Genomic DNA, 23,254 nt, shown 5'->3' on the forward strand with positions numbered 1-23,254 from the left:
TGATGGTGTAGGCAGGATAAAATGTAAGTGATGATAGTGTCTTGTTTGTCTCTCTACAGATTGATAATATGGGAGAATTGATACTATGTCTTGACGGAGAATTTTGTGGAGCAGTTGCAGTCTAGATATCTTACGTCGTGTCCATAGGGTGGGCCAAGATAGTTGATTTAACATTTCTGTCATGGAGCTAGTTCTGTTGTAATCACTGATGACCCACCTGGCTGCTCTATGCTGGATTTTTTCCAATTTGTCCACATCAACATTATAGCAGGGGTCCCAAACAACTGAGGCAAACTCCATTTGGGGTCTTACCATGGTAAGATCTGCTTGTGCCTTTACTTCTCTTAAACAATCACTCAGATTATGTTTTATAAAGTTTAAAGTATTAGATACTTTCTTAGCTATGTATGTGTAACGACCATGACAATGTCTTACTCAGGATGATCCCTAGGTATAGAGATGCTGGTCAGTTTCTTTTAGGAGAGAATTATTAAGTGTATAGTGGTGAACTATTGGTGTTAGGGGTCTACTACATTGAACTAGTGCATAGTTTGTAACATTTAGTCTAAGCTAAATGTTAAATGTTACAAAATGTGCACTAATTCAATGTAGCATTTAACCAATGGATAGTAAAGATCGAAGTAAGCTACCTGTGTGCACCATGTGATACTGTGAATCATGACCTGACGTTAAGTTTGGATGCCTGCAGCTGAGTGTACAGAAAGTAGAGCTTGCCCCACTATACCCATGCAGCTATGAGGGTCTTATGTACCTATATTAATGCTCCCCATTCCATGGAATTAAGGATCAGCCAGTAGAGGTTTAGACTTTTTAAAAAGTAAATTTCTCTTGGAATATGATTCAATTGTGCAGCTATTTGTGCCAAATCCCCACCTACGTATGACTCAGGTTAATGCAGGCCGGGACATTTTATTTGAATATACAGTAGTCAGTAGAGCTAGCAATGGTAATGATACAATTGCTGTGACAATAAAAAGTGCATGTAGAGTAGTTTACCTATGATCAGACAGGCTCTAAAAATAGGACATGGTTTCTTTTAAATATTCAATCATCCTAGCTGCACATCTCTGTGTAGGTCATTGAAACTTAGGTATCAACTTGCCACGTTCTTAGTCTTGACACAGCAGCCTTTTAAAGATTTGTCTGATTAATGCATAGCTAATTATAATCGAAAAGTATCCATTCATGGACAGCTCACTATACACTTGCACCCAATCAGCAGTTGCATTCTTTCAGATTGTAAGGGGCTATGCTCATGCACTTTCTAAATATCTGTAGTTTTTTAATTCTTTTCAATTGTGAGTTACACAGCAAACAAAAGAGGCTGTCATTGGTTGGAGCAATATTTGGAATAGGCAAATTAATTAGTTTGTGACTAACAACATGTCAGTAAATTGTGTTTAGCCATCCACTGCAAAGTGTCAAATTGCTTTCAAACACATCCAACACCAGACAGACTTAAATTATTAAAGTCCCACAGTTTAAAAATACTATAATCAAGACAAACATTCAAACACTTTGATATAGGAGTCAGCCATTAATTCAAAATCCAAAAATTTCAAACCAAAAATGACACTACACTTTGAACATAGCTACTTCAGTAACTCCATGTAGCTATTAGCAGTGACTTTGATGGAATGTCTGTCACTGTTATTTAGACAATTTGACTACTCTATTAGAGTACTTCAATAAAATTGCAAGTCTGGTAGGCATTGGATTTGCTTGGAAAGTAATTTTGAAACTTGCAGTGGATGAATTAACACCATTAACTTAACTCAACAGTACATAATGCCACAGGCCTAATTTTTTTCACTGTTCAACTCCTCTTAGGACATGCCTTTTCACCATGCAACCGCAGTACATGCAATATGCAAATAATGGGCTTACCTTTGTCCTCCTTTGTGTTTAGTTCTTTCCATTGACAATGCAAGGTATCAATTGGTGGTAGTGCATAATACAGCTTCCCTATGGCTGTGTCAGTAGCTATTACCACGAATTTATAATGTGTCCCTAACACATTATAAACTCTTGCTATTACGCATATCACCAATATTTCCATAGTGACTTCTCATACTGTTCTTCATTTATATCACTGTGTAATGGGTGGAGTTAATAGCTTAATTAAGATGAAGCATAATGGCTACTGCAGGTTTCATTAATTGATTGTTGGAGTACATGTTCAAGCCCAAAATTAATTTAATTTCAAGCCTGGTACCATTCTTTCCTTTGATGCATGGGATATGCATGAGTTCATAAGTCATAACTTCATAACTATGTTATTAAATGATGTTAGATGATGTTGCTAGATGATGATGATGGTGATGATGTTAGATGATGTTAGATGATAATAGATGATGTTAAATGATGTTAGATGATATTAGATGATGTTGCTTTGTTTGACACAGTAATTAAATACTTTAATACATGCATCGGCTAGCAAGATAATTAAAGGAATGTAGACAGATAGGCATGCAGCTTTCAGCTTTATAGATAAATGCTGTTCTGAGTGAAGAAAAGCTCCTATTCCTCTTCTGTACACACTGGGACGCCTTCCTGTTACGTCTGTAGAGTTGCCAAGTTTTCTTCAATATGCAATGCCCCATTACACACAGTCAGCATCTTGTAATGGCTTTGAAATCCAGCTGAAATTGTCCCTACAAAAAAAAACAGGCTTACAGTTACAAATAAAGGTTGCCAGCATATTCGGTAAAACATAGCTTGAACATATTATTGGCTACAAACCAGTGTGCATTCACAATCTTCAAAGCCAATGCTTACTTTCAGGATAGGGTGATGTTTTCTTGGTGGCTTTCTAACAAAACAAGCTGTTTCTTGTTGTTTTCTTAATTGGCACAAATTACGACTGCCTAACACAAATACCTAAAGTATATGTACTATTGCCTATTATGATGTAACAGCTGAATGTAGTAAAGTGGGTTGTCCCTTAAATGGCTTCAACGACCCACTATAATTGGGAAGATGCTTTGGAAAAGAACAAAGTATTTTCTGGATGTTTTATTGGAGTAGGTGACTGCTTTCATAGAGCATGTTGCTTAAGGTAGCAGTAACGTTTTTGGAACACTATCTTTCTCTCTACATAGAGTTCAGGGAAATTTTACCAGAGCTAACAACAAGGAGGCATGGACCTATGTTCCTGCTGTGTAAAGAAAACCATGCATGACATTTCATCTTCAGTGCTATGCTATAAGACTGTTTCATTATATTACTTGAAGCAAGTTTATAAACAAACATAAAATAATAATCATCCCTATTTTTGGTAACCAGTGATTCTTAACAGTGTTTGTGTTCCTACATTAATTTTTTTTTGAAACCATCAATATTGGTGTAGTGACAGAAACAAAACAATTACAACACCTCAGTCACATACGACTGCATAAGGCCTAAGCTAAAGCAGGCATGGCAAGGGAAATACAAGAGGTAAAATTATTAATTTGTCCAACTTACATTATTACAGACAAAAATATTCTCTGAGATGAGCTGATGGCAATGGTTGCTGCTTTATCATCTACTCTTTTGTAGTGTGAATATGCATGGTTTGGTCACAATAGCTTACATAGCACTGATACTTTCCGTAAAAAAGTGGCCAAGACAATCAATTTCCACCAAAAGGCAGCTATACAGCTAAAATTCCTAACCGCAGCATGATTATTCCTTGACTAGCATTCAAATATTTGGCCTGTTACAGTGAACCATTGTAGACAAAACTGCTTAGCAGGTGTAGTGATAGAATAGGCACTTGATTGCATCAGTTACATCTCGTTACATAATCAATGTGGATTGCCTCATTTTTTAACTGTTGTTAATTCTAGTGCAGTCGCTACAGTGTTACTGTTGGTCTAAAAGCAGTTAGAGTAACAGTGCTTGAAGAAGGCTGTTTTACCACGTTTTATTGTTATAAATCACCATAAAAATCATTCTGTTGATTTACTAGTTGGTTGACTGCACGTAAATCATCAGTAACCAAAATGTTCCCATCTGTTGGTTTACTGCTTGATTTTTATGGTGATTTACTAACAGTAAAACATGGTAAAACAGCCTTCTTCATGCAGTGTAAGATCCAACAAATACATATGCATTCAGTGTGACCACAAACACCAGCTATAGAATCCTAAGAATTTATTTCTTCTGCTGAACAAACTGACTAACTAATGTCTTCAGCCAAGTGTAACTCAACCATGGTTGATTAACACTACATCTTACTCTTCAGCATTGCTTCAGCCCAAGACATGCCTTTATGCCAACCACAGCAGCTACAGTAGATGAGTCATGGACTTACCATTCTCCTCCTTTGTGACCCATATTTTCCACACTACCACAAAGGTGTTGATTCTCGGGTAGTGTCCAATGGCTTCCTTGTACTGACTAAAATAGTAATTTCTGTAGCTTGTAGATTGATTGCAGAGACCTTGTCATACTGTTCTTCAGTTATAGTACTTTGCAGAGCATATAGCTGGAAATGAAGAGGAAAGGTCACTTTGCTTTCAATAAATAATAGTTGGGATGCATGTTCAGATGCAAATATTGTTTTATCATGATGTAACACCATTCTTTCCTTTGATGTGGTAATACTATGTACAGGTTCACCAATCAAAAGCATGTTACAGCAAAATAAACAGGTACTGTATATATACAAGGAAAAATTTAAACTCAAGTAGGGCAAGTAATGAAAATTAAAGTTGCAGCTAATGATCACTGACAACTATTGGATTTAAAATCACTTTCAGGAGTTTCAGCTCGATTATGCAAGATTTGAAGCAATGCATTCATTTAGCTAGCTGTATTAATCAATAGTTAATGTAGTGTTGGACCTGACCAAGTTTTGCATGCATGCACTTAAACTGTTTTGGGTAATTTGATCCCAAGGACAACATGGGAATTGTGCCAAAACATCAATCATCTACAATATATCTGAAAATAACCACACCTTTTAAATTACATGTGGGTGATGTTTTGCAGTTGTTTTGACTGTGCTGCCTGTGTTGTAGTTATAGATAAAATCAACTAAGAAAAGTCATTGTTAATACACTGACTATTATGTATACACCAATGCTTCCTTGTATTGAATTCTAAAGTATATAATTAGCTATAATCATACACTACGATAGTAGTGTATAGTAGGGACCACAAAGGAGTAGGTGTGGCCCACGAAATAACATCACCCAAAAAACAGCCTCAATTTTCCCAGATGATGATGAGGCAGTATTGTTTACAATAGATAAAACTATGCCCAAACAAGCTTTCAGATCAACTCAAAACGCTTTCAACAAGTTGCTACGGAGTTTTAAAAATAATTTATTTAATGGAATTTTCTACTGACTGACTGAGCAACTGACTGACTGATGCCTTCAGACAAGCGTAACTCGATAGTGGCTAAGGCTACGGGCTTAATTATTTTTACTGTCCAACGTTGCTTTGGCCTGAGAGGTGCCTTTTGGCATATCGCAGTACGTACAATGCATTCTTCATGGACTTACCAGTGTCTTCCTTTGTGTCCCATTCATCTTTGTTGACAGCAAAAAGTGTCAATTTGGCGATAGCATGTGATGGCTTCCCTTCATAACAGAAATTGTCCGTATTTTTAATAGTGGCTGTTTTGATTACAGAAGTGCTTTTCGAACAGTTCTTGATTCGTACTGTTGTGTAACGGGTTGAACATAGTTGACAACGAATCGTAATGGATGCTTCACTTTTCAGGCGATAATTGATATAGCTGGGGTGCGCGGCATCATTTCAGATGCGGTATGCGTGGGTTCACCAGTCATAATAATATTTTCAAAAAAGTTAACAAACAAGTACACAGAAAAATTTGGAATTTTCAACTAGAGTAGGGACCATAGCACATTGATAAAAAGTGCTGAAACAAGCTGGAGTAGTGCACGATATTAAATCATAGTAAAACAATAAGAAGTGTTATATCCCTACTGTACTTTTCCATTATGGTATCTTGAGCACAGTAGGGATATAACACTTCTTATTGTTTTACTGTGATTTAATATTGCGCACTACTCCAGCTTGTTTCAGTACTTTTTATTGATGTGCTATGGTCCCTACTCTAGTTGAAAATTCCAAATTTATCTGTGTACTTGTAGATATTAATAGTGAGAGATGGGCCCTCAAAAACATTAATACTCATGGATACAATGTACATGACCTTGAATTTGGTTTTGTAGCACTGCGCATGCTTGACCCGCTAAAAACATTTTAAAATCCTGTTGTTCAAATACCTAACACAATGCTTACAGTCAGTCAAAATTTCCACCATACATTTCCTATGGGAAGCCATAAAGTGTAGTATTCATTATTACTCTCCCCTGAACTTGTAATGGAGCCAAACTATGCGCACATGTCTGTTGTTGACACTTACTGGTTGGTTGCAATGTTAATTCTCTTGAGAAAAATTCACTTTCCATTTTTAGCTGATTTTCAGGATCCAGTTCAACTTGCACGTACTATAGAGAGGTACTCAGATAGTTTCTTCTAGAAGAAGCACTCTTCAAAATATATGGTTGTAACATGAAGGTTTGCTACGTACATATCCTAAAGGAATACATTGTTCAGATTCTATCCACAACCACATAATACTCTCTTTGTAGAATGTCTCAGACCGTGGCACTGTCCTTTCTATATAATAACTTTGTACTAGTTTATAATAAGCTTATTAGGTATAAAAGCACACCAATATGCACACAAAACACACAACAAAAAGCAGCCAGAATAATAATAATAATAATAATATAGTCATAATTGTATGACCTCATATTAATGAGTATAATTACAATTGAGGGTAGAGAAATAAAATCATTATCAAATAAAGGACATTCTAATCTTGTCCTTAAAATCATCTAATGAGTTGCAATCAACAATATGCAAAGGTAAATCGTTTCAGAGCTTGATTGTGGAAGGGTAGAAGCTAAATTTGTAAGGATTTACATAGACTGCTAGCTGTGTATATCAGGGGCGGATACAGGGGGGGGGGGGGGGGGTCAAAGGGGGCTCTTGACCCCCCCTCCAAAACTTTTTAGGATACCAAGATCGAGATACTCTAATAAAGCAGTCACAGTAGTAGAACAGTGTGTAGTGAGCTATTTAAGGATTTTTATGTACTTTATCAGCTATAAATGTGTGGTTGGTGAGGTGGGCAGCTATTGTCAGCTGGCTGTGACCTTATCAAACCAGAGACAATGTAGTGCCTCAGTTCATTTTTGACTCCCGGCCCCTTTCTATAAGTATGGATCCGCACCTGGTGTGTATTTAAGATGGTTTCCCCTTGAAGGTCTTGATGGCTGACTAATGTAAACAGGTAGAGAAATATTAACAATTTCATGAATAATTCTATAAAACATAATCAAACAAGCTTCCTTGAGTTGTGTCTCAGTCCTGGACCACTGCAATGTTGACAACATGGATGTACGGTAACACTACTGGTGCAGCGATAATCTGACATAACAAAACGAGTACCACAATGCTGGATAGATTCTAGTTGGTTTATAGGTATAATATACAGAATATTGAAAGATAAATAATTAAAAATAATATATACAACAATAGTAATAATAATTATAATAGTATGAGGTGAAGAGAAATTGAACTATAGACCACTGAACACTGTTACAGGCCTATAATAAGACTGTGATAAAAAATACTATTTTACATTCCTAATAATTATATGTCCATGGTCATAATTAGACTATTGTTTTCACTATTACAATTTTATGAGATATAAAATAATTTCACTGTACAAATAAACTATATAGTTGGCTGCTCTGTAAGAATATTTGTTACAACATTGTTCAATAAAGGCGGGAAGGCCTTAACCCTCAATTTTCACTACCAATGAACATGACCAATCTGTATGTTTTGAGTACTTCAAAACATCTGTAATGGCATGTAATGGTTTAGGTGATATTAAATGAGCTAGGACATTGTCGCTGTTTTAGTGATCACATGATCCTACAACATGCATAATATACATCTGCCATCACTTTTTCACAGATTCAAATTCTGTACAAAGTGTGTAGCTATATTTGCCTTTCATTTAATTGTTGTATGCTCTGCAACACCAAATTATATTATTTAAATGCCCAAGCCCGAGGGCCACAGGCCCGAGGGTGCTGGCATATATATCAGGAAAATCCTGAATGGCCATGGTATAAGTAATATATACCACTTTGGCATACTCACCTAATAGGTGAAGGAAGACAAGCCTGCATTCACCACATTACAAAAAAGAAATGATTGTGGGTTTCACTGGTTGTAGTGATACCATTTTAAACCAAATAACGATGTTGTGGATGAATAAAGTAACCTAAGGTGCTAAAATAAACACTTAGACATATAGGTTGTGAATGTTTGAGGCATCTTTTCATGCAGTTGAAATGTACTGTGTAGATAAATAATCCCCACATTGCTAAGACAATTATTTAGTGACTGAACTATGCAATGCTGACTCAATTCTTTTTGCTTCACAACAATGCCCCTAACTAAAGCAACATGTTAAACTCAAACACACCAATGCAAAACTTTAAACAGCTCTATTCAAACCCACAATGTAAAATTTTAAGCAGCTTTATATAAATATAGAGAACTGATCCTTTGAAACTGCCTCAGCATCAAAGTGGTCAGGGCTATATCATGATATTGCCCTAACCACAGATATTGCCCTGTGGTCAGGGCAATATGTGAAATATAACCCTGCGGTTTCCTTTGATCTGAGGTGTCAAAGTGGTATATATACAAATATAAAATTTTGTCAGTGAATGGCATATAGTGGTGAAAAAGGTAATCTTATTTCACTAGCCAGCCAAAGAAACAGAAGATTGATGCTTGAGTTGTCTTTGAGTTGTCAGGGTTCTTTTATCAAGAGTATAAACCTTTAATTGCTTTTTACTGAACAAGAAAAGTCACACTATGAAGGGATCAGTAAATACACCTGAACCATGTATCAGGAGGTTTAAGCTAAAAACAAACAAAATTTGACAAAATTTTATATTTGCATGCAAATTTGTGGTGCAGGGCATATAACTGTTAAATGAAAGACAATATAATATAGTTACACACAATTCAATTTTTTTTAAATGATGGTGAAAGAACATTTATAAAATGCTATTTAAGGATCATGTGATCACAAGTGATCACTAAAATAGCAGCAATGTGTGATGTTTTTGCAGTTGTTTTGACTGTATGAATAAACTGGTAGACTGCTCTATTAGAGTATTTGTTAAACAGTAGCTGACCAATTAAAGTGGGAGGGTCATGTCATACTTAAATGAGTACTTGTAATTAAATAGGTGTGGTCATTTTCAGATATTTTGCAAGGTATAGTTCTCGTGTTGTTCCTTTACCTAAAACAGTTAAGATACCATAATCATAGTAAATATTTTGAAGCAGAAAATTTTCGCTGATTTCATGGTCTTGGGGTTAACAGCAAAAATCTTATCCTTGAAATATTTAGATCTCATTAATTATAAGTCTTGCTACCTGATTACTAAGTTAATATGTGTATATTTACTCATTGCTGTTTTGTATTTATTTAATTTTCTGTGTGTGTGTGTGTTCTTTGTTTTTGTACTTTGTCTCGTATGCTTTATGTACTTTGGCATGGAAGAACAGCTATGCCAAATGCATGAGTTTAAACAAAAAATCAAATCAAATTAAATTGTTTAATAGCTAAGCCTGAGTCAAATATGCTCAAAGTTTTGCCCAGGAATTTCCCAAAATTTTCACCTATTATGCTGTTCCCATTACACTTGCATTATGCTCCTAAGTTAGCAACATTTTGATATCTTGGAACATTTTAATCAGTGAATGCTCTATTAGAGTATTTTACTTCAAAGTGACTTCTATTAAAGAGTATCAATCTAAGAGAAGTAAATATGCAATGCGTTTGAGTGCTCTATTGCAGTTTTCAGTTTTCACTGACTGCAGTATCAATCTATTGTCATGGAATTAAGCTTCATATTTTGAAATACCCACCTAATATGCTAGCATAGCTCAATCCCCAGTCTATTATGCTTTTTATTATGCTGGCATATTTGACACAGGCCTATCCGTTAATTTTTGGGAGTGTTTGCAAATCCGTGAAAAATACAACATTGCTCAAGGCTCTCCTAAATTAAGCACCACAAAATTTAGTCTGCATGGTCCTCTACTACTACCTAGAGTTTTATGTGTACTGTATTTGTGAGCATGTAGCTAGCTAGCTATTTAGCTAGTCAGAGTTCTTCGCTCTGTTGCTGTGTAGCTGATTCTGTAGTTTATATACTAATATCATATATACCTGTTTCACTGCCATACAAATCCCTCTAACACTGACTGCCCCATACATGACCTCCCTGACAACTAGCTCTCTCTGTTGTTATAGAGCCAACCTGCATAAAAAGGGTGCGGCCTTCAAAAAGCCTGGTTGAAAAAGTTGTGAAATCAAAGGTAGCAACCATGAAATGGCTGCAATGATGTTGATGACAATAAATTTTAATTTGTGCATTAATAAAACTTATTATTATTAGCACTTTACAGTGATATTGTCATTGACATCATTGCAGCTATTTCATGGCTGCCACCTTTGATTTCACTTTTGTACCCAGGCTTTTTGAAGGCCGCACTCTTTTATACAGTTTGGGAAGGTTGCACTCTTTTATACAGTTTGGGAAGGTTGCACTCTTTTATACAGTTTGGCTGTTTTTACATGGATTTACTAGTCCTGTTATGACAAATATCTGAATAATGTGTGTATCATGTTCTATTGGATCATTTGGTGTATGATACAATAGTAACAGTGCAGTTGTGAGCTCTGGCAGTGCATTTCAGGTATTCCATGCTGACCACACCCAACAACCTGGAATCGGTGTCACAACCTGAATTTGAACAGCTGGGCAATGGAAAATGCTGCAGGGTTTGTGTCTTAACGTGGGTGTTTTAGATTGGGACCTTCCTTCATATATCATGCTTGAAACAGATTTTTTCTGACAGGAGTGACAGCCCATTGGAAACTCCAGTCCCAAAAAAAAAGATATAGCTTTCCAAAATATATGGCCAGTTATGATCAATTTTTGGTGCACGTGCATGATGGATGACATCATTGTTTTGGCTGGTAACTAGCTACATTTGATACAAAACAGGTATATCTGGCAAACATAATCTATGCAAGGAAACAGTTCTGACCAAGTAAATTTTATTAATAGGTACCTAACGTAATTCACTGCCACAGTAGCTATTATATAGTGTCTTCAGATCCAATCACTGATGTAAGAGTTCAGAAGAAAGGAGAAACATTTGAATGGCATTTGAGGAAAACATCGGCCCTGGCAAAGGCCCACACCAATGCCTGTGAGTTGGATAGTGACAATTATACCATCAACCTTGCACAAGGTAAACCTTTTTCAGAGGTTTCCAGTGGGTTGATCTTCTTACCCCTTACTGCTACAGGCCAATATTTAGAGGGGATTTGGTGACGTACCTCAGACTAACTGCCCTCTGTTAAAATTTACTAGTACATTACACTCAAGATCAAGGTACTATAATAAAGCAATCAAATATTCAATATATGTAACAGTCAGTTATTTCCGACACTATTTGTGACCGGACTTGTGAAAACAGGGCATGTGGGCACAAACTATACCCCGTCACACTATAGGTTATATTTCAGTGTAGAAACAGAATATTTGCATTCTGTAACTTGCATCATAAAACCAAATAAATGCTTACTAAGGACTGAAACTTTCATTGCTGTAGCATAATGGTATGAAAAGTTATGGGTCAAGGAAGTTTGAAAAAGTAGGCAAAAATCATGTGCCCACATGCCCTATTTTTGCAGGCCCAGTCACATTTAATTAAAACAATTCAACAAAAATTGCTGAATTATGCAAAAATTATTTTAGAGAGAATGTCCCCACACTCCCTAGCTTTTGCATGCTTCCCATGCAAAATGTGTTTCAGAAACATACACTGTACACCAAACAGAAAAGGGTCCTGCTAAGAATCCTGGTTATGGGCCAGCCCTGTGCTAGCCTTAGCAAACATGATACTTGAAGGTCCAATCTTAAAGACTAATGTGAATTTACAAACACTGTAGCATCATCCATTGCCCAGCTATGCATATTAAAATTCAGGCTGTTATGTTTCCAGCTTTGTTGGACATACGTAGTACAAAGAAAGCATTGAATACCTGAAAATTCACTGTCAGAGCTCACAACTGCACTGTAAACCAGTAAATGTGCAGACTATAATATGTATTTTTCAGTTAATCCACCTCACTAAATAAAGCAGTCTGTCAATTTTTCGTACTAAATTGTTTCATATGTGTTTTTGTATTAATCATGTCTTGTGCTACCGGCTGTATGCGTGTGTTTGTATTTTTGTATTTGTATTTTAAGGATAAAGGCTTATGCCTGTACATCCATAAACAAATTATGTACTTAGCTATTCTAATGAGAGAGAACCATCATTAATAATTGATGAGAAAACATGCATGTTTACAAACAAATTATATATTATGTGTCCTCGGACAACATGCGACCACATGTCTGACTAACAGTGGACAGCAGTGGGCATGGCAAGGAAAAAAATATATAAATTTAGGTACAAAACTAAAGTTACAGCTTAAATTATATACAGATTAAAAACAGTCCGGGTTGATCGTCCATTCTTTAGAGTTCCTACCATAAAATATTCTCTGTGAAGCAGAAATTGAGGCACTGGCCATCTTGAACAAAAGATTTCTAGCACTTCCTTTGGAAAATAGGGATACTTGCCGGGTAAAATTTATCACATCCTTAATTGCAGCAATAGAACTAAACTTTTCTGACTAGGACGGACAGCTGCAGTTACCTGATTACCAAAGCTGATGAATCAAGTAAATGTGATAAAGTTAAGCCATTGAAGCCAAGCCGCGGGCATCGCAGGGGCAGATCCAGGAGCTGGCAAAGGGAGGGGCACAAACAGGGTAGGTTGTAGGGAAGAGCCAGATTCTCTAGTTCAGTGCTGCATTTTTGAAGCAGCAAATAATCACCTCTTAGTAGTGTCTCACTATTGATTTTGCCATTTTGTTTTCAGATGGTTGTGAAGTCTTAAAAGCTGTTTAAAAGGCTCTGAATGTCTTAAACAGCAACATGATAATTATTTTTATTTTAGAGGCGCTTGGTACGGACGAAGGTGCTGCTGGGTGACAATTTTACAGTTACTTTGACTTTCGTTCACTTTGGTTTCAGGTGAATTTGTAGTAAAATGTTCATGAGTTGATCAACTAATCTTTGCCTGACATAAAGTTTAGTAGCTATTTAATCAGAAGCATGGCTGGCTCCTCCACAAGGTGGGGGGGGGGGGGGGGGGGGGGGCATTCAGTTGCCCATCCTGGATCCGCCATTGTATCGAAGCCAAGTAAATTATATACACCCCGAAAGCCACTACAAATTAGCTAGCTATTAAATAGTGTTAGTGGTTGATTTTGTGTGTATTCATGCAACAGTTAACTTATCGAAGACGTCCTCAAGACGTGGCTATACGGAGCTCAGTGGCTATAGCTAGATATACGACATGAAATTAGTGCTAGCAGCAATATTGTCAGTATTGTGTTACAGGTCTGTGCTGTCCCAAGATAGTAAATGTTTGCCGCCTGACAATATCACAGTAGGAGTGATCCAACAGGTCGGACCTATCAACAGAACCACAGAAAGTGAGTAGCTACGGTAACTTAAGGCCGCTCCAATTGGAACTGCCCGCCTATGGATGCTTTCAATGTGAGTCCCTGTGTGTGCGATAGTAGTTAGCTTTAAAATAGCTGGTTACATACAAAAAAACATACATAATAATAATATTTGTGCAAAAACATGTAACTGCTCTACTTGACAATCTTAAAAAGAGGATTAAAGGCCTCCTTGTAAGCCAAACCTATAGCTATAACTATTCTAGTTTATTCTGTGCATGCTTTAACAATGCAAAACGAAAGCTTCCATATATTATATAGCTACACAGGAGATGCCACATGGGTTTGGACTTTTGTTAATTAATAGAAAAATAATGACAATAATGCAGGTGTCCACAGGTGCAGAATGGGAAACTATACATTCTCATTTGGAGTGGCCTACACTGAATTTATAGCTGTATGGCTCCAGTCTGAGTGTATGTAAATAAAAGAAACTCTTGTTTGTCTAGATGGTTTTGTTTCACTAATATATTACACTCAGAAGCAACTTTTTAGTGGTGTAAGAGAAAGAATTATATTACAGTGTGCTGGTTATGCCAGCTCACATGGAAAATTAGTATGGTATCGTTACTACAATGAATCATTAGACTGTAGTAAACCAGTTAGGATTGATGATTATTGGTCTTTCTTGTATCATTATGAAGTCACCTCACTCTATAGAGAAAAGACTGGTCAAGTTGAGTCAAAACTAATCATTGACCGATTCAGTGAGGGCTATGCAGGTCTGTATTTTTGTATACTCTCCATCAGTGATAATCCAGCTTTGAATATCAAATCACCACTGACAAATCTGACCTATATCCCTGGTAAGTAAAGAAGTAATAAGTGTACTAATGCAGTTTATCTATACACATTGTCATTACAGCAGTTTGTGTACTTGAGTATAGTTATAAATACTGAAATAGCATTCCCTATATATAGCAAGCTGTAGGCACGTGTCTGTTTTCCCAAAGCTAGTATAAGAAAATTGTGTTTGATGTGTGCATGTATGTCTGCATGTCCATCAGTTTCTACAACTCACATGAGCAAACGTTTTAAGCTATAAAGAAATTTTTTTATGGTTGAAGATAATATCAAATACCTGAGAGTGGTAAACCATCTTATAAAGCATTTTTGTCTTACTTGGAGGGAATGTGGTATGTCTCTAATCAGAGACACTTCCAATATTAGTACTAGTAATAGCATGGGTGGGTAGCAGTGAAATTTGGGATAAATACCACGATTGTTGCAGTGCTACCAGTGAAATACAGGATACATTTCACTGCTACTATTGAGACTTTTGTATGGGCAGTGAAACAGGTATGGTATTATTGTTTAGTATTTTGAACTCCATAGTAACCAAATCAAACATAAGATTAACACCATAGTATGGTACAGTTGTTTCATTGTGTGACCCAAATTATAAGGTTAAAATTGCTTATGCATACATCATATGTAATTGGTAGGTACAAGGATGTAGCCATGATTTTTTGAAGGGGTTCGGATTTAATGTCTTAAGGGGAAGGCCTGGGTGCTTCCCCTAGACCATGCATGTTTGAACAAAAATGATGCGTACACAAAATGTGCCCTTAGGGAGTAACAGGGGCGGTGGAGCAGGCCAAAGAGTGAGGGGGCCAGGCCAGCTGTAAGTTGAAGACCAAAAAAAAAAAAAAAAAAAAAAAGGTCACAGCCTGCTGACAATAGCTGCTCTCCACCAATTACATCTCCTTATTTATAACTACACATACATAGCTAAGGAATTTGCTACACTGCTTCTCTGAATACTGTGACTGCTCTATTAGAGTATCCAGATCCTGACTGTTCTATTAGAGTATCTCGATCTTTTCTTGCAAACAGTGTCCCAAAAAGTCGGGGGGGCATGGCCCCCCTGGCCCCCCTGTCTCCACCGCCTATGGGGAGTAACATTAAAAGGTGCTGTTTGTGCATCTAACTATAGCTAAAACCTACACACTGCTGTTTATGCAGGTTATAGAGAAATTATAAACCTATTCTAAAACTAACTAATTTTCACTTCAGACAGCATACTGACTGCCAACTTCAATTTCCTAGCACACGGAAACCCTCCACACTCGAGTCCCTTAGTTGGCAATACTTCTTTCCAGCTGTACATTATTCTCAGCCGGTCCTCCTGTTGATGGTCAATAACTTCAGACTTGGTTTGTACTCCAATATGTTTGAGACATCACGTGCCCACAACATGTAACATGAACAAACTATCCATCAGGCAAAATATATATCAACAATTTACAGTTTGTGCTAACCTGACACATGTATAACATGACCACTCAAGTTTAGTAGCTCCTGCCTTGTATCATGCCATTGAACAGTCCTTCGCCATTTCACTTGCACCATTTCAACCATGCATCACGTACGCAATCGATCACATGATGCAATAGATATGATTTGCATTAATGTGATGTGACCCTCAAGAGTAGTACAGAGGAGCGCCAGTGGGCAAGTAGCTGCTGGAGAGCTCCAAGGCTGTAAGATTTGGTATGATTTTTAATTTTAAAAAATTCTGCCTCTGAAAGGGGGGTTCATCTGAACCATCCATCCACCCCCCCACCTATGCCCTTGAGGTATGTTGTGAACTATTACAATGGTTCATGTTAGCCATTTACAGTTATCATTGTCCTTAGCATTACTTACTACAGTGGAACCTCTGTTAACAAACTCCCAGAATTAATGACACAAGGATGAAAAGTTTGGTCCCAACAGGACTGGTTAATACATTTTTAACCTCTGAAAGAGGAAAACCTCTAAGGGGCCAAAAATTCTGGGTTCCAAAATGTCCACATTAGAGAAATTTCACTATTATTAAGATAATAGAATACTAGCTTGGAAAATACCTGTTATTACTTTGTTTTTGTATACTTAGCTCCTAAATTGACCTAAAGATTAGAAGTTTGTAGTTATGATGTTTAGTTTAAAATGAGCTACATGTCATGTATAAATATTTACTGCTAATGCAATTTTTGTCAACTATAGGTATAACTTTTTAAATGATCAGTAATCATACTTTTTATTAAAGTATGTATAACTATATACAAAGGTTTAGCTTTTTTGGCAAAAATGTTATAACCAAAATCCAGCCTCACCTTTCTATCATTATACATAGTAGCATTGGCTAGGTATAAACAAGCCTACACATGCTTCAAAGTAGCCCAAAATGCCTTCGACAAGTTCTTACAGAAGTTAAACTAACAGAATTTAATGACTGATGACTGACTATCTAACTGACTGGTTCCTTCAACAAACATAACTCAATAATTACTACCATAATTTGTTTTGTTATTTTTGCTGTAAAATAATTTTTGTATGCAAAACTTGTGCGAAAATTTCTAACAAGAAAACTTTTACATAAGATCAAACCGCTCTAATAGAGCAGTCATCCATGTAAATCATACGAAAATATTTTTAGATGATAATTTTTTGTCACAAATTTTTTTCAGTTTGCACAAAAAGTAAGCAAATTACGGTAATAGTTTCTGCACTATTTGACATCGCTTCAGCTTGAGACATACTTTTTCACCAACTGCTGTAACTACAATGCATGCATCATGGAATTATACCTTAAGTTTGTCCTCCTTTGTGTACCACCTCTTCACTCCACTACATATAAAGGTATCAATTTGCGGCTTCTATTGCATGCTGACCTATCACATTATGAAACAGAAAGTGCCTATAATTTTCATACCTACAGTTGAATTGCATGGACTATTTGCAGATAGGCATGCGTACATTATGCCGGAATAATTTTTGGAATAATCAGTGGTAAAAAGAATCAGGAATAATTCTGGAATAATAGGGTGATCTTCCAGAATAATTAAATAGAATTCACACATTTTTCATGTCATATTACAGAAAAATTTGTAAAGGAACATCCACAATCATTGTTAGCACAAAATCGGGCAAAAAGATCGAGATACTGTGACTGCTCTATTAGAGTATCTCAATCTTTGGGTATGGTTTTTATACTTGCAAGTGGTTATATTTTCAGCTGCAGAAGAATATCCATTTGACTTTTACAATTTCAGGAATTACTCCAGGAATATTTGGGAATAATTTTGGGAATAACAGGTAAATAAGAAAGAGTTGCCAGAAAGAATAATAGGTAATTTTAAAAGCATAATGTACTCAAGCCTAATTTCAAAGGTACTTCTCATAATGTTCTTTGTACATAACATTGTGTACTAGACATAACATTGTGTAGGGAACAGAACATAGCTGAAGACAGTATTCCTGCCAGTAATTGATAATTGGGGTGCACTTTGTGAAGGAAATTATTATAATATGTGCATGTGGTGCCTTTTGATACAGGCTCACTAGTCATAATTATGTTTTACAAAAGTTAACAAACAAGAGTAGAATAATAAATTTGAGTACGACCATAGATAGGGTCCGCAACACGAAAAATCAATATCCTCCAATCAACTACCTAACTATTCTCATGTGTTAGGCTAAGTGTAACTTGAATAACACCAGCGTGGCAGCCAAGTTTAATGCTTTCTTCTGGTAGAAAACGATACAAATGTCTTAAAGTCACATGATTTTTCATTGCAGCGGTTCGTAGGGTCCTTCGTATGCCACGATATTCACTCTCAACATTGTTCAAGTAGTCTATCATTATCTCAAGGCAGTGGTTTGATTTTATTCGTTAGTTTCTGGTGGTAGCACGAACTGTGCAGCTTTTTGGTGACAAATAAAATGTTTCTTCCTCTGGAGTACAGGACAAGCAGAGCAGGAACTGCACCATGGGTCATCTATGACCAGTACTAGGTAAAGTACCTGCATGGGGAGTATGGTTATAATTGAATCTTGTTAGCCATCTGGCTGAGCCATCTATATGCTGAAATTCAGCCAAAATGATGCGATTTTTGCAAAACAAATATCAGAATGGTTGATACATCAGTAAGACAGTCTCCAACAACAAGGATACGAAGGTTGTAAACACCTAACAATACGGCTATCTCACCCAGTAAATGCATAGAGTAATCCAATGCATGAAAAATTTTTTTTCCTGAGCTAGATGTACTGCCCTTGCCTACCACCCCCAGCACCAAGGAGCAAGTGTGCCAGACAACTGAAAAGGGACAGCTAAAAGTCCCTAGGGCCAGCAACATGGCCCATCTCCAGGGAAGCATTGTTGGAACGATGAAGGATGGATCGTGTTCCCTGGATGCACATTGTAGCAGAACGAAGCAATGAAAAGGACGATGTGCAGTGAATCCATGCCAGAGTGCCACTATAAGATGCTGAGCTGTGGTAAGAAAGCATGTTGGCCAGACGACGATAGATGGTATACTGGAGTTACGGTAACTTGGTGCATTAGGGTGGAACACCCTTACATCAAGAAAGGCACTTTGTCTCCGTCCCCAGAAACCACGTGCATGAATATCCGCCCTGGCATCATCCTGTCAGTTGGCAGACTTGGGAGTGATTACTTCACCACTGAGGGGCTGTAAGGGAGGCTCAATAGCAACATCTGAACACACCCTTGATAAACCTGCTGTGATGTCATGCAAGTCATTGTGTCACACAAACGTTAAGCCCCCATGTTGACAGACCATAGCATGGTCTATAGTAAAAGAAGCCCCACAGACACAGTGACTGGGAACATTCAGCAACTTCCATCCATAGCGCAGATAGACAGCATCCCAGAATTCTTGTTTGTTAAGATGGAAGCCCTGCTCCTGTAATGGCAGGGCCAGTAACCAGGAAGATGCAATGGGTTCACTATTCAAATCAACCGCCCTTTGAAGTTGGGAAGAAAGATGGCCTCTTACATGCATTGCGAGTTCTTTGGAAGTTCTTCGCCGATTAAGATGAACCTGGGCCTTTACAGAATGAACATCAGGGGGCCGAGCACAAACTGACTGCTTGATAATCAGATCTTTCAGGGAGGTAGTAAATCAGTAGTGATGCATCAATCTGAGAATCAGAAACCTTCGTGTGATTTATAAGCTCTAAACCACCAAAACAGCAAGGAAGGGAGAGCAGAGCAATGCATGAATAGGTACTCACATGATTGAAATTTAAATCACAGAAATACCCATGAAATCACTTATTTCTGAACAGAAACCATGCAGTTTGCTCCTTTTGTTAAATATTTGTGTTAATTGTTCACTCAGGCGTGGTCTGGGCCAGTGCAGGTGTGTGATGACATCATAGGGAGAGTCTTAGACTGCTGGGCTAATCGAGATGCTGAACCTAATGCATACAACTGGTTGTCATTCTATTTCAAGTGATTTTAAGATCATTGGAATAGATTATGGTTGCATTTTCCGTGATTTAAATTTCGATCACGTGAGTACCTACTTCATGCATTGGATTGTTCTATGCGTTTACTGGGCAAGATAACCGTATTGTTAGGTGTTTATAAGCTTTGTATCCTTGCTGTTGGAGACTGTCTCACTGATGTATCAACCATTCTGGTATTTGTTTGCAAAAAGCACGTCGTTTTGGCCGAATTTCAGCATATAGATGGCTCAGCCAGATGGCTAACAAGCTTCAATTATAACCATACTCTGCATGCAGATACTTTACCTAGTACTGGTCATTGATGACCCACGGCACAGTTGTTGCTCTGCACGCTTGTCCTGTGTTCCAGAGGAAGAAACATTTTGTTTGTCGCCAAAAAACAGTACAGATCGTGTTGCCACCAGAAACTGACCAATAAAACCAAACCACCGATACATTGAGTTTATGATAGACTACTTGAACAATGTTGAGAGTGAATATCGTGGCATATGAAGAACCCTACGAACTGCTGCAACGAAAAATCACGTGATTGTAAGATATTTGTATCGTTTTCTACCAGACAAACTTGGCTGCCATGCTGGTGTTATTCAAGTTACACTTAGCCTAACACATGACAATAGTTAGACAGTTGATTGGAGAATATTAATTTTTCACATTGTGGACCCTACCATAGAAACAAAAGTAGCAAAACAAGGGAGGTCATCACCATACTAGAATAAATAATAAATTTAGGCAGGTTATATAAAGCCGGCACCGGTTACACTGCTTTGCCGGCTATTTTGCCAGTAGTAGAGAGTATAATACTTAGAATGTTACGTGCATTAAAAAAAAAACTTGTACAAAAAACCTAAGAAAGCAAAAAAAATAAGTTGTCTAAGCGAGGGCTCGAACCCAGGCATCCGTACTCATAAGCAATGTTTGTAACGATTATACCACCAGTGCTGCAGCTACTTATCTCCTTTAGTTTCTACCTTATAAACATTCGACTGAAGTGACTTCTATATATAACAAGAGTGAAGAAGAAACCAAAGCTGAACCCTAGCCTACCCCTAATGCTAAGGAACTACTTTTCGCGTCCCCTAAAGTTGAATGCCCGGGGCAACCCACTAGATGCGTGCCCAAAAGTTGAATGCTCGGGGAAACCTACTAGACGCGTGCCCTAAAGTCGAATGCTCGGGGCATATTGGATGTGTACCAACTCTAGCTTGCCTAGACACAACTGGTTTGTTTGATAGTCCAGCGAATGATGGACTCGTGCCGGTAAAATAGCCGTTCACGTTCGTAACCGGTGCCGGTACTATATCCACTTTGATAAATTTAATTCCTACTTTAGTGTTGTGACTATGGATTAATCTATAGCTACAGGTCTGGCGATGAGTGTGGTGACCTCCCTTGTTTCACTGCATTTTATTTCTATGGTCTTTACTGGATTTTAAAATTTTTAATTTTTCCTTCTATTCATTTGTAGCTATGTACCATATGAATTTTGAGTGTACCAGAGTTGTATAGTAGGGCTTGGACCCACCCATAGATACATCACTATGAAAGACTATTAGAAAATCACAATATAATAATTACATCATCATAACTTACATTAGCTTATTTGCTTTGTTAGAGTCTAGACATTCACATCCATTAATATTTTAATGTTGTACCTGAATACACAGTAAATACAATCAAGGCTGCAATTATGGGGCTCAGGACAAGGAGTCAAAATGGGGCCCTTTATAGATTCTAGGTCTATTATGCATGTGGTTGGTCATTTCAGAATTTGAAGTACATTGTGTAAGGCATCATGTGAATATGCTACAACTAGGGGACTGGGGACATTCCCCCCATGAAATTATTGAAAAATTAGTGTGCTGAGATAGGGTATTTCAGGGTCGTATCGCAATAATACTAAATTCGTCTACATCCAAAAAAAAAAAAATAATGTCAATACATATGTTTAACCTTCATGATGTCTGGTTGTTAGGCCAGCATATGAACAAATTTGTACAACCTTACATGTACATAACACAAAAGACTTATTATTCTTTGTTGTTATACTAATGAAACGGTTTGTGTCATACACTGATATGCACAATATACATTGCTAACTAAGTACATAGATATTGCATATATATATACTGAACAAATTATGGTTTTTGATGTGAAGTGTCTTGCAGTGAAGGAAGGTGAATTCTTCTGCCTCTTTGATAATGCAAAAGGGTTGATGAAACTGTCACCATGTAATTCTTTGCTAATCATATGCTCACTAAACATCAAAACAAGATACAAATGGCATTCTTGTCCACATGCATTGTAGATCTAATTACCATTGCTGATTTAAAGACTTCAGCAACTGACACTGGTGGAAATCTTCAAGTTTGAGAGAAAATATTCTGTAATCCTTTCTGATAAATTAGGTTAAGTAGCGCTATTCAAAAGAAACCAGCAACTGTGACCACTGAAACCTGCCATATGAAAGCCAAGGAAGTGATACCAGTATTTATTTTGCTTACCTAAGTTAATTGCTTTAATAGAATTACAGCCACAGTGCCATATAAGCACAGCCTAATTAGCACTGCTAAAATTGCAATACATGCAAGTCAGAATCACCATTTGTACAACTGTATAGTTACCTTTGTGGAGACCCAGGGGAAAAGGCCATATTTCCCTCCCTGCAGGCAGCCCGTACCTAAATATATTAAATGGACAATGAAGTACTATAGCTTGACAATTTTTAAAGCACTACATCAGCTAGTATCACTGTTGACCACAAAAATGTACAGTAGTACTGTATAGTACTACCAAGGTTTGGTATTTCCCATGAATAATATCAACCAGATGGCAGATGCCAGTCTCATTTTACCCTCACAATAATGTGGAATCAAGAATAAAACATGCCTTCAAATTGACTGGAAACACCAGCTTTTAACAAGTTAATACTTCAAAATGAATTTTCAACTGACTGACTGATTTACCAACTAACTAACTATATGATACCTTCAGACAAGAATAACTCAACATTCAGCAATGGTGAACAGGGGCGCAGCCAGAAATTCTGGGAGGGGGTTTCCACTGGTAGTAGATCTCAGATGCGGATGCTGACGAATATTGCATACCAAAAAGGGCTGATTTTCATCTAAATTGAAGTACAATGTACAACAAGTATTGACCTGCATGTAAAAAATTGTGTATCAAACAAAAGTGTGTGCAAGATGTTACAAGTTAGTTGATTCCATTAAACGACACCTTTTCTTTAGAAAT

The 23,254-nt window shown here is 37.1% G+C and overlaps 1 protein-coding gene across 1 annotated transcript in view; it reads left to right on the plus strand.

The window, feature by feature from the left end:
- Positions 1 to 13,540: 13,540 nt before the first annotated feature.
- Positions 13,541 to 23,254, plus strand: part of LOC136242659 (uncharacterized) — a 44,802-nt gene continuing 35,088 nt past the window's right edge. Inside the window, exons 1-2 of the mRNA XM_066034459.1 lie at positions 13,541 to 13,711; positions 14,191 to 14,547. Coding sequence (XP_065890531.1) covers positions 13,573 to 13,711; positions 14,191 to 14,547 — 496 coding nt within the window. The 5' untranslated portion in view covers positions 13,541 to 13,572. The remainder of the gene's footprint in view (positions 13,712 to 14,190; positions 14,548 to 23,254) is intronic.

The sequence above is a fragment of the Dysidea avara genome, chromosome 1 (assembly GCF_963678975.1).
Source record: "Dysidea avara chromosome 1, odDysAvar1.4, whole genome shotgun sequence".
Classification (NCBI taxonomy): Eukaryota; Metazoa; Porifera; class Demospongiae; order Dictyoceratida; family Dysideidae; genus Dysidea; species Dysidea avara.